The sequence below is a fragment of the Pristiophorus japonicus genome, chromosome X (genome assembly GCF_044704955.1).
Source record: "Pristiophorus japonicus isolate sPriJap1 chromosome X, sPriJap1.hap1, whole genome shotgun sequence".
In the NCBI taxonomy this organism is placed as follows: Eukaryota; Metazoa; Chordata; class Chondrichthyes; family Pristiophoridae; genus Pristiophorus; species Pristiophorus japonicus.
Window position 1 is genome coordinate 13,218,510 of NC_092010.1, and position 14,836 is coordinate 13,233,345.

General features: G+C 46.4%; 1 protein-coding gene across 3 annotated transcripts in view; it reads right to left on the reverse strand.

Annotated features, from left to right (window-relative positions):
• The window catches only part of LOC139240867 (natural resistance-associated macrophage protein 2-like), a 413,050-nt gene that overhangs the window by 322,368 nt on the left and 75,846 nt on the right, over positions 1 to 14,836 (reverse strand). For all 3 annotated transcript variants that reach the window (XM_070869364.1, XM_070869363.1, XM_070869366.1), the window contains exons 6-7: positions 5,386 to 5,492; positions 3,081 to 3,151 (exon numbers count right to left, since the gene is read on the reverse strand). In XM_070869364.1, coding sequence (XP_070725465.1) covers positions 3,081 to 3,151; positions 5,386 to 5,492 — 178 coding nt within the window. The remainder of the gene's footprint in view (positions 1 to 3,080; positions 3,152 to 5,385; positions 5,493 to 14,836) is intronic.

Below are 14,836 nucleotides of genomic sequence, written 5' to 3' on the forward strand. Positions count from 1 at the left end.
AATATTGGGAAACATCTGTGAACTCATGTGGAAGCAAGTCATCCTCGTTCGAGGGACCGCCTATGATGATGATGATGATGATGATGATGGGTGAGTAAGACTTCATGCGAGTTAGTACACGAGCAGCCGAGTTTTGAATCACCTCTAGTTTATGTAGGGTAGAATGTGGGAGGCCAGCCAGGAGTGCGTCGGAGTAGTCCAGTCTAGAGGTAACAAAGGCAGGGATGAGGGCTTCAGCAGAAGATGGGCAGAGACGGGCGATGTTATGGAGGTGGAAATAGGCGGAAACAGCCAGATCCATCTCCTCACATTGCAACAGCTGCTGTAACATGGCTGCTACTCCATCTGTCCTTGTCCTCTCTCTGGCTGCAGGCTGCCCTGGAAATGCATAATTATGAGCAGGGTAGCAAATGCCCAAGGAGCACAAACACCAGCTTTGTGCCCATTCAACATTGCTCCCTGTGCAAGGGTATTGTAGGGGAGGACAAAAACCCCTTCATTTTACCCAGAAGGAAAAGGGCTGTGGGATCAGTCTGTGCTGTGAATTGAAACCGATGGAAGGAAAACTTTGGGACACAAATGGAGACCCCCCCCCCCCCCCCCGCCCCAGTGTTTGGACTCATAGGAAAGGGAATTTAATTTGGAACTATCTACCAGAAAGTTTGAAATCCTAAAGTGCACATGGAAGAAACTACGAACTTTAATCGAATTTGGGATTTTAAAAGGTGTATGTTGGGTCTGCAAGAAAAGGGGTGGAGTCAATATCAAAAGGGCCAGTTTGGACATTGGAACTAATCAAATTGTCTGGGAACTGTATACCCTCGAAACTTGCCCCTTGAAAACATTAGCATTTAAACAATGCCACATACAAATTCCAACACCTTTTTTCATCAGGCATAGAAATATCTGGCTCAGGCCAAACTAGCACAATGGCTACAGGAGGCCAATGCAATCAACACCCACTCAAACCTTGAGTAGGTTAAGATCAGTGGAAAAAAAAACCCAACCTAAAACTGCTGCATTTTTCAAGATCAAAAAGTCCACCAATGAGAAGAATCGACTTCAGCAGGAGAGGCGGACTGGATAATCTGGCTATAAAAAAGGGGTTTCTGACGTAGTGAAAAAGAAGTGATGATTTTCCCTGCCCTCGTCATCCAACAACCACAACCAGCAAGCCTCTCGACACGGAAGGAAAACCAGTGTCCGAAGACACCGAAGATAGAAGAAACAAACCACCAGACTGCGGAAGGCACAGTAGTGAGTATAACCTCTGGTCCCCAGAACTCCCAACTCAGTTAGGCCAGGAAAGGTGGGAGGTTGGGCATTGTACTGCTAAACTGGTGTAAAGATTTTCGTTGGGTCCGTTTTAGTGGGATTTAGGGGGATTGTTTTGTTGGTGTATTGCTGTTTGTTGAGTTACACCTTGTCAAATAAATTGGAAGCCTAAAGTTCCTCTTGGAATCACCTTGTCTCAGTTCTATTGTATTACATCTCCTGATCGTGAGTCTTATGTCAGAACCGTGTAAGGGAAGCTAGGAGCGCCTCGAAAACGCTCAACTGTGTGCCACAGGCTAGGGAAGAAGGGGTTAGGAGTGTTTGACACTCACAGGTGCCTCACAGGCTAGGCATAAGCTGTGGGGACGCACGAGTCTCAAAACCCCCTTCATAAGTTGTGGACACAGTCTCTCCAGGGGTGCTCTTGCAGCACTCAGGGTACCTCACAGGCCAGGCATAAGCTGTGAGGGCAGAAGCCCAGAGAGAGAGACACCCAAGGCACAACAACCCTGTGAAAACCCCTTACAGTATTGCAAAGTATCTTGCCTGCTGTTTGTGGTGGCAGGATGCATTCCGAGATAAAATATGAACTGTTACGTAGCACTTTTGCGCAGTGAACGTGTGTTGAGAAAAGGGACAGAGTTTCTCGCGATTATTTTATGGAGGATGCAGAAGACTATTCTGATTTGGTCCATACCTTCTATAGCATGTAGATCAAGGTGAGCACATATAACTTGGCACACGTGATGCCACTGAACCTCTGCTGCTTGTTCCCAGGTTGGGACACTGCAGCCACTCACTCTGCCACTTCCATCTGTGCTGCTGAAACCTGGGTTTGAACAGGAGGGTAGCCTTTGAGCCACAGCAGGTCACCCTCTTTTGCTACAGCAGCACCTCAAGGGAGTTCTCCGAAAAGGCAACTTGCCCCATTGCCCTCATTTTTCAGGCAATTCACAGCAATGACGCTCCTTGGTTAATTGAAGGCAAGCAGCAGCCCTTTAATTACCTCACCCAATTATGCACCTCCTAATGTAAGTGGGGTTCTGCTGAGCCTTACTGCATTCTGCGATCTCGTGTCAAGTCACAGATTTCCCTACACATTCTCAGAAGACATTCTCAGCAGGCTCGGAGAACGATGATACGAAGAACCACCTAAAGGGCCAGCGAGATCAGCGAGTAGTTTGCAGGCTCACTGAGATCCTCACTTTGTGGGGATGGCTGCATTCTGGAACACCGAGCCTCGAACGGATTCCTATTCCCGAGCGTCAGGCTCTTGATCTCAAATTGCCAAGTTCCTTGGTGATCTCAACAGGAAATTAAAAGGCTTGAAAATCGATTCTGCAAAGTACCACTCACTCACTCACTGATGAACTGCCACCCCAGTTTCCTGCAATGCTATTCTCGGTCTGGCTGCAGAGCTGTCCAGGCATCTCCCACAGAGTACTGGCCGAGTCCTGGAACTCAACCAGCAACGATTCCCGAGGGCATACCATTTATGGCACAAAATGCTGACAGTGCTTAATGCCCACAATAACTTCAGATCAGCAGACAATTGTACATTTCCATATTGCTGGTCACACCATCTATATTCATGCCCCTCATCAAATTACCCATAACCTACCACCAACTTTAGTCACTCTCCCTACACTGGCTTGTTGACAGTCACTCCCTTGCACCAGTGTGTTCGGTCACTCCCCGACCCCACTGTGTTCAGTCAGTCATTCCCGACACTGGTGCTTGAAGTCAGCCCCCACCACCCCAGTGTTCAGTCAGTTGCTGCCCTTGATTTAGTCAGTCAAACTTACCATATTTGTCCAAAAACAGGAACACAAACGTGTCTACAATAGTTATTAATACTCCGCCCCACAGGGGAATCCTAAACACACAAAAAGGGAAAAGAAGACATTTATTCTAGAAAAGGAGAGAAAAATTAAAGTGAGCAACACCGTTACATATCTTTACAGAATCTCCCTCCCTCCCTGCCCGGATAAGCCCCAGCATTGCACACACGGTTCCTCCAATACGATGGAACCTGGCTGGGCCTGCATGGACAATGCTCTTCACCCAGGTGGCAGGGAGAGCGCTTAATACCGTTTCGTTCAACTTTCAATTATACCTCGCTCCTGAAGGCGAATGCCCCTCCCTCTCAATATCAAAACTGGAACTCCTCTCCTCACTCAATCTTTCCTCCCTCCAAAATTTACCAGCTTTCAAAACCCAAACTTGGTGCCACCAAACACGTACTCCGAGCGACCCCAGCTTCTCTCCTACTCTCGTCAACCTTGCAGGGGTCCTGCACTGTGCACTTGGGCCCTTCACCTGGGCTTCTCAATAATAAAAACTATTCTACAGTCGCCTCCTTAAATTGCACAATGTAATATTAGATATGTCCAAACTAAATGACAGCTGCCTTTCAAACTATTGCACCAATTTTACAATTTTGGAAGATGACTATTATTTATTGCGGAGTGAGCAGGAGAGTGGGATTAGACTGGGTGGCTCATGGAGAGAAACACAGGCAGACTCGATGGGGCAAGCAGTCTGTTTCCATAACTATCTGCCATTCTATAACAAAGCTTTGCTTGTTATTTACTCCACGATATGTAGGAGTCTGGACCAGCCCATCCCAAGCACACTGCCAGGAATCCAACCTGGCATAAAATTGGTCAGAGCACGATGTGAAGTCAGCCAGAGCCTAAAATACATACTGACATTTTGTGGTTTGCAGAAAAATAAAGCACTGAGTGGGTTGAAGCGGCATGTTTTAAAAATCCAGAAACCCAGGTGAAGGTCCATAGTGCAGGACAGCCGCCGGCACTCAGTCAAGAAAGCACAGTACTTGCATTTATATAGCGCCTTATAATGCCTCTCAGGACGTCCCAAAGCGCTTCACAGCCAATGAAGTATTTTTGAAGTGTAGTCACTGTTGTAATGTAGGAAACGCGGCAGCCAATTTGCGCACAGCAAGCTCCCACAAACAGCAATGTGATAAATGACCAGATGATCTGTTTTTTGGTGATGCTGGTTGAGGGAGGAATGTGGCCCACGCCACCAGGAGAATTCTCTGCTCTTCTTCTAACAGTGTCGTCGGAGATTGTGACCAGCCAAATAGGCAGACTGAACCTTGGTTTAATGTCCAATTAAAATAATGGCACTTCCGACAGTGCAGCACTCCCTCAGCACTGCACTGAATGGTCACCCTCGATTATATGCTCAAGTCTCAAGTGAGGCTTAAACCCATGATCTTCTGACTCAAGAGGCGAGAATGCGACCACTGAGCCAAGCTAAGGCACCTTTCAGCACTTTGGTCATCTGTATTATCGAAGGGCAGTGGGTGTCCTAATGGGCACCAATGGCTACTATGCTCTGCCTCAATGTGACAACATTCACACTGTGTGAATTACACGGATTTGATTACTGCAAATTTAGAGAATACTAAAGATTAGGGTCGTTATTCCTGTAGAATGGAACCTTTTCCATTTTACACCCAGTGTTAGCATCAAACACTCCCAGGGCAGGTACAGCACGGGCTAGATACAGAGTAAAGCTCCCTCTACACTGTCCCATCAAACACTCCCAGGGCAGGTACAGCACGGGCTAGATACAGAGTAAAGCTCCCTCTACACTGTCTCATCAACATGTTTCAGCCCCAATCTCAGAAAAGCATTCTCCCCTGCACCATTGAAACACTTATTTCCATTTCCCATTCCACCTATCCCTGTGGCTTCTCCAAGTGAGATTGCCAATTACTGCTGAATTGGGGCAGTTTTGCACTGTGGGCTCAGCCCACTAGGAGCTGGATCAAGACTGCCCAAACCCATTTCACGTAGGACCCTTGCAGACAAAGAAGATGTCCACCACAGTGCTACTTGAACTCAGGACCCAGACACCTGCTGTGTCACTCAATTCCCTGGAAGAAACCATTTAAAGTGAATGAGTCCATACCAAACTAAACCATACCAAACTGGGCCAAGCTGTACTCAGGTCATACGAATACAGAAAAAGGAAAATCTTCGAGAGTCCAAGCACATGCATGGTTTTATGCAAGTCTTGCTTTGGCTGATATGATAGCTCTTAATAATGGAGTAGTCATTCGGGGTTGTACCCTACCTTCCAACAGACAGCAGATTAATAGCTATAGCCGATCCAATCACTTCCTGCATGTCCGAGCCGATAATTGCCAGCTCCACCATCAGCCACAGAGCAATCCGAGGGAACTGCAACAATACATATACCATTACAACAACAAGAAGCAGCATATATATTGCACCTCTAACATAGAAAAAACATCCCAGGGCACCTCACAGAGGTGTAATCAAAACAAGTAAATGGACCCTGAGCCAAAGGAGGAGATATTGTGGGTGAACAAAAGCTTGGTCAAAGAGGTAGGTTTGAAGGAGGGTCTTAAAGGAAGAAAGGGGCAGAGATGTTGAGAGACAGAATTCCACAGCTTAAGGCCTCGGCAGTTAAAGGCACGGCCATCAATGGTGGAGCGATTAAAATCAGGAATGCACAAGAGGCCAGAATTGGAGTTGCGCAAAGTTCTGAGGGTTGTAGGAGGTTACACAGATAGAGAGGGGTGAGGCCACAGAGGGATTTGAACACAAGGATTTAAAACCGAGGCATCAGGAACCAATGAAAGTCAATTAAGGGGTGATGGATAAACGGGACTTGATGCGAGTTAGGATAGGGGCAGCAGAATTTTGGATCAGCTGAAATGTACGGAGGGTGGAAGAGTGGAGGCCAGCCAGGAGTGCGTTGGAATAGTCGAGTCTGGAGGTAATAAAGGTGATAGAGAATTCAAGCTCTGCAGCCTGGCTGCAGTTTTTGAGAAAACACAGACCACATTGCATTAAGTCTTCCAATCAACTTGACATTTTAGGACCTTGGGTAGCGAGCCAATTAAAGGTTAAAAGACTATCAATTGAGCCAATAAGGTCAAAGGCGGCAAGTTCTTTTCTGTAAATTGAACCAGGTACAAGTACAGCCATTTTGGCCATGTGGCCTCAGAAGGACAAAGGCCTGGCTTAAAGCCAGAAGCTTGTTGCTGCTGCCAGAATAAAGTTACATTAAAACTACAACCGGAGTTCGTATTTCATTGGAAATTAAGAGATCCAATAATTTTGGCGTCACGAACAGGATCGCTGAGGGAAGAAACTGAATTTTGGACATCGGACCTACATAATGAGGTAAGGACTCCTCTTTATAAAAGTCCTCGGTCAAAAGTCTAAATTCGCCTCTCCTTCTACGCGATTCCGAAAACCTCCGGTTTGTGAACCCTCCGGTTGCTAGTCGGCTCGAGGTCCCATAGACGTCTAACTTCGGCGGTGTGTTAGTTAATTAATCACCGACCCACTGATCGGCTGGAAAGCCGACGACTCGAGACCCCAGTAGAGAAATCAGTATTATGGCAGCAGGAGATAAGAGCAAAGAATTGCCGACAACAGTTAAAGGTGGGCAGGCACCACCTGAGGTTTCGATAGATGAAATCCTCGAACAGTTGAAAGAATACATAGAGCAACAATTCAACTTATCGATATTAAGATCGAACAAAAGTACGGAACCTCCAAAGGACAATGGTCCTTGGACGAGATTAAAAGGGTCTGGGGAAAAACGACCCGTATGAAAAATAAAGAGCGAACTCGATGGTCCCTAGCCATTATGGGACAGAACCGAAAGCGGAATGAAATTATAATGCGTTCCCAACATGATCGAGAACTGACCAGGACAAAGGACCAATTGCAAGCTGTTTGTGCACAGCTGCGACAAAAAAGATTTGAATTTGAAAAGTCGGAAGCTGAAGTTAAAGATCTTAAAGGTGAAATTAAAGAATGGAAAAAATCATTAGGTCAAGAGACAGTAATAGGAAAAGGAAAATGTATCGGTCAATTCCCAGGGTACACATGTTTGGATAAATTAAAAGCGCAAACCCGAAGACACGACCGAGGAATCGATACGAATTCTGAATCCTCTGACGATACAGGGTCGGAGGATGAAGAATTAGGGGTGCGCTTTGCCCCGGTTAAAAAAAGACGAGTTGTAGTCAAATCAGAAGAGACTGCGGATGAGGGCGGAACCAAAAAAACAAAGAGAAGGGTGTATGCAGAAAACTTATTTCATGATCCGGCAGACCCAGAGAAAATTGATAAATGGTCCAAGGAATTGCCCAATCCAAAGAAAGGGGGAGTGAAAACGTGGGACCAATTGGACCGCTTAAGAAATATATATCAACTTCATCCCTGGGACGGAGTGCAAATTTTGACCATAATGGTGCCAAAAACACAGGGAAGAAAATTGCACGACAAGGTAGAAGAAGCTTTGGGGCAGGACGAGCAAGAATTAGACGCAGGATGGGAGGCGATTAAACACTGGCTGCAAGCCTTCAGTCCAGCTAAGACAGACTGGGGAAAAATTGCAGCCTGCCAACAGAAAGGAACAGAGGAGGTCCTGGAGTATGACGAGCGGTTTAGATGCACGTGGCTAGAACATTCGGATATGAATAATACGGATGAGGAAATGGATGAACAAGTATTTGGACCCCTGAAAGCAGCTTTCGTGGCAGGTCTAAAGCCAGAACTGTCCAAAATGCTTAAGATAGTGTTACCGGACTGGGAAGGTAGAGGAACTACCTTTGCAGCATTGGTGGATCGATGTAACCAATTAGACAGGGATATGGGAGCTAAAGTCCGAGCTGTACAGGCAATGGGATGGAAATCCCAGGATTCCGATAAACAGTCATTTGGGAAATTACCCGGAAAATGTTATTATTGTGGGAAAGAAGGTCACTGGGCCAAGACGTGCAGGGCAAAACAGCAAGGTCGTGGCTGGGGAAGAGGACGCAGCCAGGGATACAATTCAGCCAACAAACCAGGCTTGTCACAAGATACCGACCTCATAGAAGTATTTAAGCGACTGACAATACAACAACAGAAGGAGTTACTTGGGATAGCAAAAAACGATTAGAACCCACCCTGGCACCCCCTCCTCGCACTAATACAACAGAGGGGAGATGGGCTATATATAACTGTGAGGGTGGGCGATAAGGATGTGAACTGTCTTTTAGACACAGGGGCGGAATTAACATGCTTACCCCTACAATATGGAGACTTTTTGCCGTTGGATGGTAGGGCACGTACAGCCTATGGAGTTGGGGGCCATAAAATGGAAATTAAAAGGACAACACCGGTACTTATAGGGCTGGGTCCACATGAACTAACCACGCCGGACTGGATAGGCCCAGTAGATCAATCCCTTTTGGGAATGGACGTTCTAATCCAAATAGATTCATCGTTGCATTTCGAGGATGGTCGGGTGACATGGTCAATTAGAACTTTGAAGAAAGAAGAATTGAAGGAACACCCGATATGGGCTAAAGAGAACGATTGTGGCCTACTCCAGATGGAGCCTGCGTCATTTACTGGGACCAAGCCTCCCATCAGTCCAACTGCCATCGCGGGAATCTTACCGGTTATTCAGCAATTGGAGAAACAAGGGGTGCTTATTAAAACACATAGCTCCTCCAATAGCCCCGTGTGGCCGGTACAGAAATCTAATGAGACTTGACGTTTGACTGTCGATTATAGGAAAGCTAACCAGTGTATTGATCAAAAAGCTCCTTTGGTCGCACATCCCTCCACCATTTTTAATGCCCTCAAACTGGAACATAAATATTTCTCGGTTATAGATATGGCCAACGGATTTTGGTCGGTGCCTCTGGCACCGGAGGTTCGACAGTGGTTTGCTTTCACGGTCCAAGGACAACAGTATACTTGGACCCGGTTACCGCAGGGTTTCCACAACAGCCCTACGGTATTCCACATGGCTTTACAAAGCCATTTGCGAGAATTACCTCCCCTGTCATCCACAGTCGTCCAATATGTAGACGATATCCTGCTAGCTTCAAACACGGAAGAACAGCATGAACAAGATTTACGAGCTTTGCTGGACCACCTTTGGCTGAAAGGACATAAAGCCAGCATCGACAAAGCACAAATATCCCAAGAAGAGGTTGTATACCTGGGACAAAAGATTTCACAAGGAAAGAGAGAACTTACCCAGGATAGAACTGCAGCCATTCGGGCTGCTAAAAAACCCACCACTATTCAGGAACTAAGGTCTTTTTTGGGATTGTGTAACTTTAACAGAAATTGGGTTGACTCCTTCACACAGCTTGCTCAGCCATTGAATGATATTTTAAAGGGGAAACGTGCCTCTAAAGAAGCCATCACCCTCACTAAGGAACAGCAAGAGGCCTTCCTGAGTTTGAAAAAGGCTTTGTGTTCAGCACCGGCTCTGGGAATCCCCGACAGTGGTAAGCCATTTACCCTGTTTGTCCATGAGAAAGAAGGATATATGACAGCTATACTGACACAAGAACATGGGGATCAGCAAAGACCTATTGGCTATTATTCGACAAAACTGGATGCGGTATCCCTCGGATGGGGAAGTTGCCTAAGGGCCATGGAAGCTACATGTCGAGCGGGAATGATCACTGCGGGTCGAGTCCTCGACCAAAAGCTGATTGTCAAGTGTACACGCCTTACACGCGTTGCTGTCTTTGAAAAGAGCTAATCAGAGTAGAGGGAGCAGGATAGTTAGAATAAATACGTTGCTTGAGCAGTGGTGCAAGAGGGGGGAATTCAAATTCCTGGGACATTGGAATCAATTCTGGGGGAAGTGTGACCTGTACAAAAGGGACGGTCTGCACTTGAGCAGGACTGGAACTGATGTCCTTGGGGTAACATTTGCTAATGCAGTTCGGGAGTGTTTAAACTAATATGGCAGGGGGATGGGAACCTATGCAGCGAGATAGGGCGAAGTAATAGGGAGTCAGAAACAGATGGTAGAAAGGTAAAAAGCAATAGTGGAAGGCCGAGGAAACAAAGGCAAGAAACAAAAAGGGCCACACTACATCATAATTCGAAAAGGACAAAGGGTGTTAAAAAAACAAGCCTGAAGGCTTTGTGTCTTAATGCAAGGAGTATCCGTAATAAGGTGGATGAATTAACTGTGCAAATAGATGTTAACGGATATGATGTGATTGGGATTACAGAGACGTGGCTCCAGGATGATCAGGGCTGGGAACTCAACATCCATGGGTACTCAACATTCAGGAAGGATAGAATAAAAGGAAAAGGAGGTAGGGTAGCATTGCTGGTTAAAGAGGAGATTAATGCAAGAGTTAGGAAGGACATTAACTTGGATGATGTGGAATCCATATGGGTAGAGCTGCAGAACACCAAAGGGCAAAAAACGTTAGTGGGAGTTGTGTACAGACCTCCAAACAGTAGTAGTGATGATGGGGAGGACATCAAACAGGAAATTAGGGGTGCATGCAATAAAGGTGCAGCAGTTATCATGGGTGACTTTAATATGCATATCGATTGGGCTAACCAAACTGGAAGCAATACGGTGAAGGAGGATTTCCTGGAGTGCATAAGGGATGGTTTTTTAGACCAATATGTTGAGGAACCAACTAGGGGGGAGGCCATCTTAGACTGGGTGTTGTGTAATGAGAGAGGATTAATTAGCAATCTCGTTGTGCGAGGCCCCTTGGGGAAGAGTGACCATAATATGGTGGAATTCGACATTAGGATGGAGAATGAAAGAGTTAATTCAGAGACTATGGTCCAAAACTTAAAGAAGGGTAACTTTGAAGGTATGAGGCGTGAATTGGCTAGGATAGATTGGCGAATTATACTTAAGGGGTTGACTGTGGATGGGCAATGGCAGACATTTAGAGACCGCATGGATGAACTACAACAATTGTACATCACTGTCTGGCGTAAAAATAAAAAAGGGAAGGTGGCTCAACCGTGGCTATCAAGGGAAATCAGGGATAGTATTAAAGCCAAGGAAGTGGCATACAAATTGCCAGAAATAGCAGCGAACCTGGGGACTGGGAGAAATTTAGAACTCAGCAGAGGAGGACAAAGGGTTTGATTAGGGCAGGGAAAATAGAGTACGTGAGGAAGCTTGCAGGGAACATTAAGACGGACTGCAAAAGCTTCTATCGATATGTAAAGAGAAAAAGGTTAGTAAAGACAAACGTCGGTCCCCTGCAGTCAGAATCAGGGGAAGTCATAACGGGGAACAAAGAAATGGCAGACCAAATGAACAAGTACTTCAGTTCGGTATTCACTAAGGAGGACACAAACAACCTTCCGGATATAAAAGGGGTCAAAGGGTCTAGTAAGAAGGAGGAACTGAGGGAAATCCTTATTAGTCGTGAAATTGCGTTGGGGAAATTGATGGGATTGAAGGCCGATAAATCCCCAGGGCCTGATGGACTGCATCCCAGAGTACCTAAGGAGGTGGCCTTGGAAATAGCGGATGCATTGACAGTCATTTTCCAACATTCCATTGACTCTGGATCAGTTCCTATCGAGTGGAGGGTAGCCAATGTAACCCCACTTTTTAAAAAAGGAGGGAGAGAGAAAACAGGGAATTATAGACCGGTCAGCCTGACATCAGTAGTGGGTAAAATGATGGAATCAATTATTAAGGATGTCACAGCAGCGCATTTGGAAAGAGGTGACATGATAGGTCCAAGTCAGCATGGATTTGTGAAAGGGAAATCATGCTTGACAAATCTTCTGGAATTTTTTGAGGATGTTTCCAGTAGAGTGGACAAGGGAGAACCAGTTGATGTGGTATATTTGGACTTTCAGAAGGCTTTCAACAAAGTCCCACACAATAGATTAATGTGCAAAGTTAAAGCATTGGGGGTAGTGTGCTGACATGGATTGAGAACTGGTTGTCAGACAGGAAGCAAAGAGTAGGAGTAAATGGGTACTTTTCAGAATGGCAGGCAGTGACTAGTGGGGTACCGCAAGGTTCTGTGCTGGGGCCCCAGCTGTTTACACTGTACATTAATGATTTAGATGAGGGGATTAAATGTAGTATCTCCAAATTTGCGGATGACACTAAGTTGGGTGGCAGTGTGAGCTGCGAGGAGGATGCTGTGAGGCTGCAGAGCGACTTGGATAGGTTAGGTGAGTGGGCAAATGCATGGCAGATGAAGTATAAAGTGTATAAATGTGAGGTTATCCACTTTGGTGGTAAAAACAGAGAGACAGACTATTATCTGAATGGTGACAGATTAGGAAAAGGGGAGGTGCAAAGAGACCTGGGTGTCATGGTACATCAGTCATTGAGGGTTGGCATGCAGGTGCAGCAGGCGGTTAAGAAAGCAAATGGCATGTTGGCCTTCATAGCAAGGGGATTTGAGTACAGGGGCAGGGAGGTATTGCTGCAGTTGTACAGGGCATTGGTGAGGCCACACCTGGAGTATTGTGTACAGTTTTGGTCTCCTAACTTGAGGAAGGACATTCTTGCTATTGAGGGAGTGCAGCGAAGGTTCACCAGACTGATTTCCGGGATGGCGGGACTGACCTATCAAGAAAGACTGGATCAACTGGGCTTGGATTCACTGGAGTTCAGAAGAATGAGAGGGGACCTCATAGAAACGTTTAAAATTCTGACGGGTTTAGACAGGTTAGATGCAGGAAGAATGTTCCCAATGTTGGGGAAGTCCAGAACCAGGGGTCACAGTCTGAGGATAAGGGGTAAGCCATTTAGGACCGAGATGAGGAGAAACTTCTTCACCCAGAGAGTGGTGAACCTGTGGAATTCTCTACCACAGAACGTTGTTGAGGCCAATTCACTAAATATATTCAAAAGGGAGTTAGATGTAGTCCTTACAATGAGGAGGATCAAGGGGTATGGCGAGAAAGCAGGAATGGGGTACTGAAGTTGCATGTTCAGCTATGAACTCATTGAATGGCGGTGCAGGCTCGAAGGGCCGAATGGCCTACTCCTGCACCTATTTTCTATGTTTCTGTGTCTCAGGTGATGGCAGCTAGATGGACCCACTGGACAGCAGTTTTGGAAGCTCCTAATCTCCATATCATCCGGGCCAGCCCGGTTAATCCCACAACTATGCTCCCGATGTCAGAATCAAGGGAGCAAGAGGGGGGAGAATGTGAAGAGCATGACTGCGTGGAGATTTTAAAAGAAACAGAAGAAGCAGCCTTAGCAGCAGAGGAGCCTCTGCACAACCCAGACCTCATCCTGTTTACAGATGGTTCCTCCTTTGTTGACAATGGTACCAGAAAAGCAGGATGGGCAGTTACAACCTTCGATGAGGTAGTGGCAAAAGGATGTTTACCCTCAGGAACGTCAGCACAACAGGCCGAGTTACTGTCAGAAGCATGTCAAATAGCAGAAGGACAGACAGCTAATGTCGACACAGATTCGGGTTATGCTTTTGGAGTCGCTCACAACTTTGGTCTGTTATGGCGGAAAAGAGGATTCCTCACTGCTGCTGGTACACCAATCCGAAATGGAAAAGAAGTCCAAGACTTACTAGAGGCCATACAATTACCTCTGGAAGTGTCCATCCTGAAGTGTAAGGCCCATACCAAGGAAAATACCACAGAAGCACAGGGAAATGCCCTAGCCGACCAGGCAGCTAAAGATGCCGCCTCACAGGGCGTTCCTCCAGAAGAACCAACACAGATGTGCAGATTGAAAGCACTCAGGACTCTGACACGAGACCTTCAAACAATGCAAGGCGAGTGCTCCCGAGAGGAAAAATGGACATGGATTGAGGCAGGAATTAAGCTATGCGAAGATGGTGTCTGGAGACAAAGAGTTACCGACAAGCCAGTCGCGCCACAAGCGCTGATGCCTTTTTTAGCCCAACAGATCCACTCGTGGGGACACTTGGCCTCACAACAGATGATGGCACGGTTCCAGAAAAGCTGGTGGGGTCGGGGATTTAAAAAACATACCCAGCTGGTAACAGACAGCTGTGTGGTCTGCCAGAAAAATAATTCTGGACCCATCACGGTAATGGCCCAACTGAAGCCCCCTGCCCCTGTCGGACCATTCCAGCATCTGCAGGTTGATTATATATCTCTTCCTTCATGCCAAGGATACACTAACATTCTTGTCATGGTCGACAGATTCTCTCGATGGGTAGAAGCTGTCCCAACTAAAAGAGCCACAGCCAATCACACTGCAAAGGTCTTGTGTAAGGATTACATTCCCCGATGGGGAGTCCCGAGTAACACTGGCTCAGATCAGGGAACACACTTCACAGGTGCTGTCTGCCAAGAAGTCTGTAGGTTACTGAACATTACGTGGGATTTACACTGTCCTTATCATCCACAATCATCAGGACAAGTAGAGCGAATGAATCGAACTCTGAAACAACAGCTTGCCAAATATCACCAAGAAGGAACACCATGGCCCCAGGCACTACCAATAGTGCTATGTAGCATTAGGGCAACCCCGAACAGAACTACAGGTCTAAGCCTATTTGAAATTATAACAGGAAGACCCATGTCGCTGCCAGGAACTATCGATTTACGGAAAGCTGATGTTCACTTAATGAGTGACACTTTGTTACCATACTGTCAGAACTTAGCCAATGCTATTAGTTCCGTTTCCCGACAGGTATCGGCAGCTTCGGGTAATCCACCCGAAGGAGGACACATAGAAACATAGAACATAGAAACATAGAAACATAGAAAATAGGTGCAGGAGCAGGCCATTC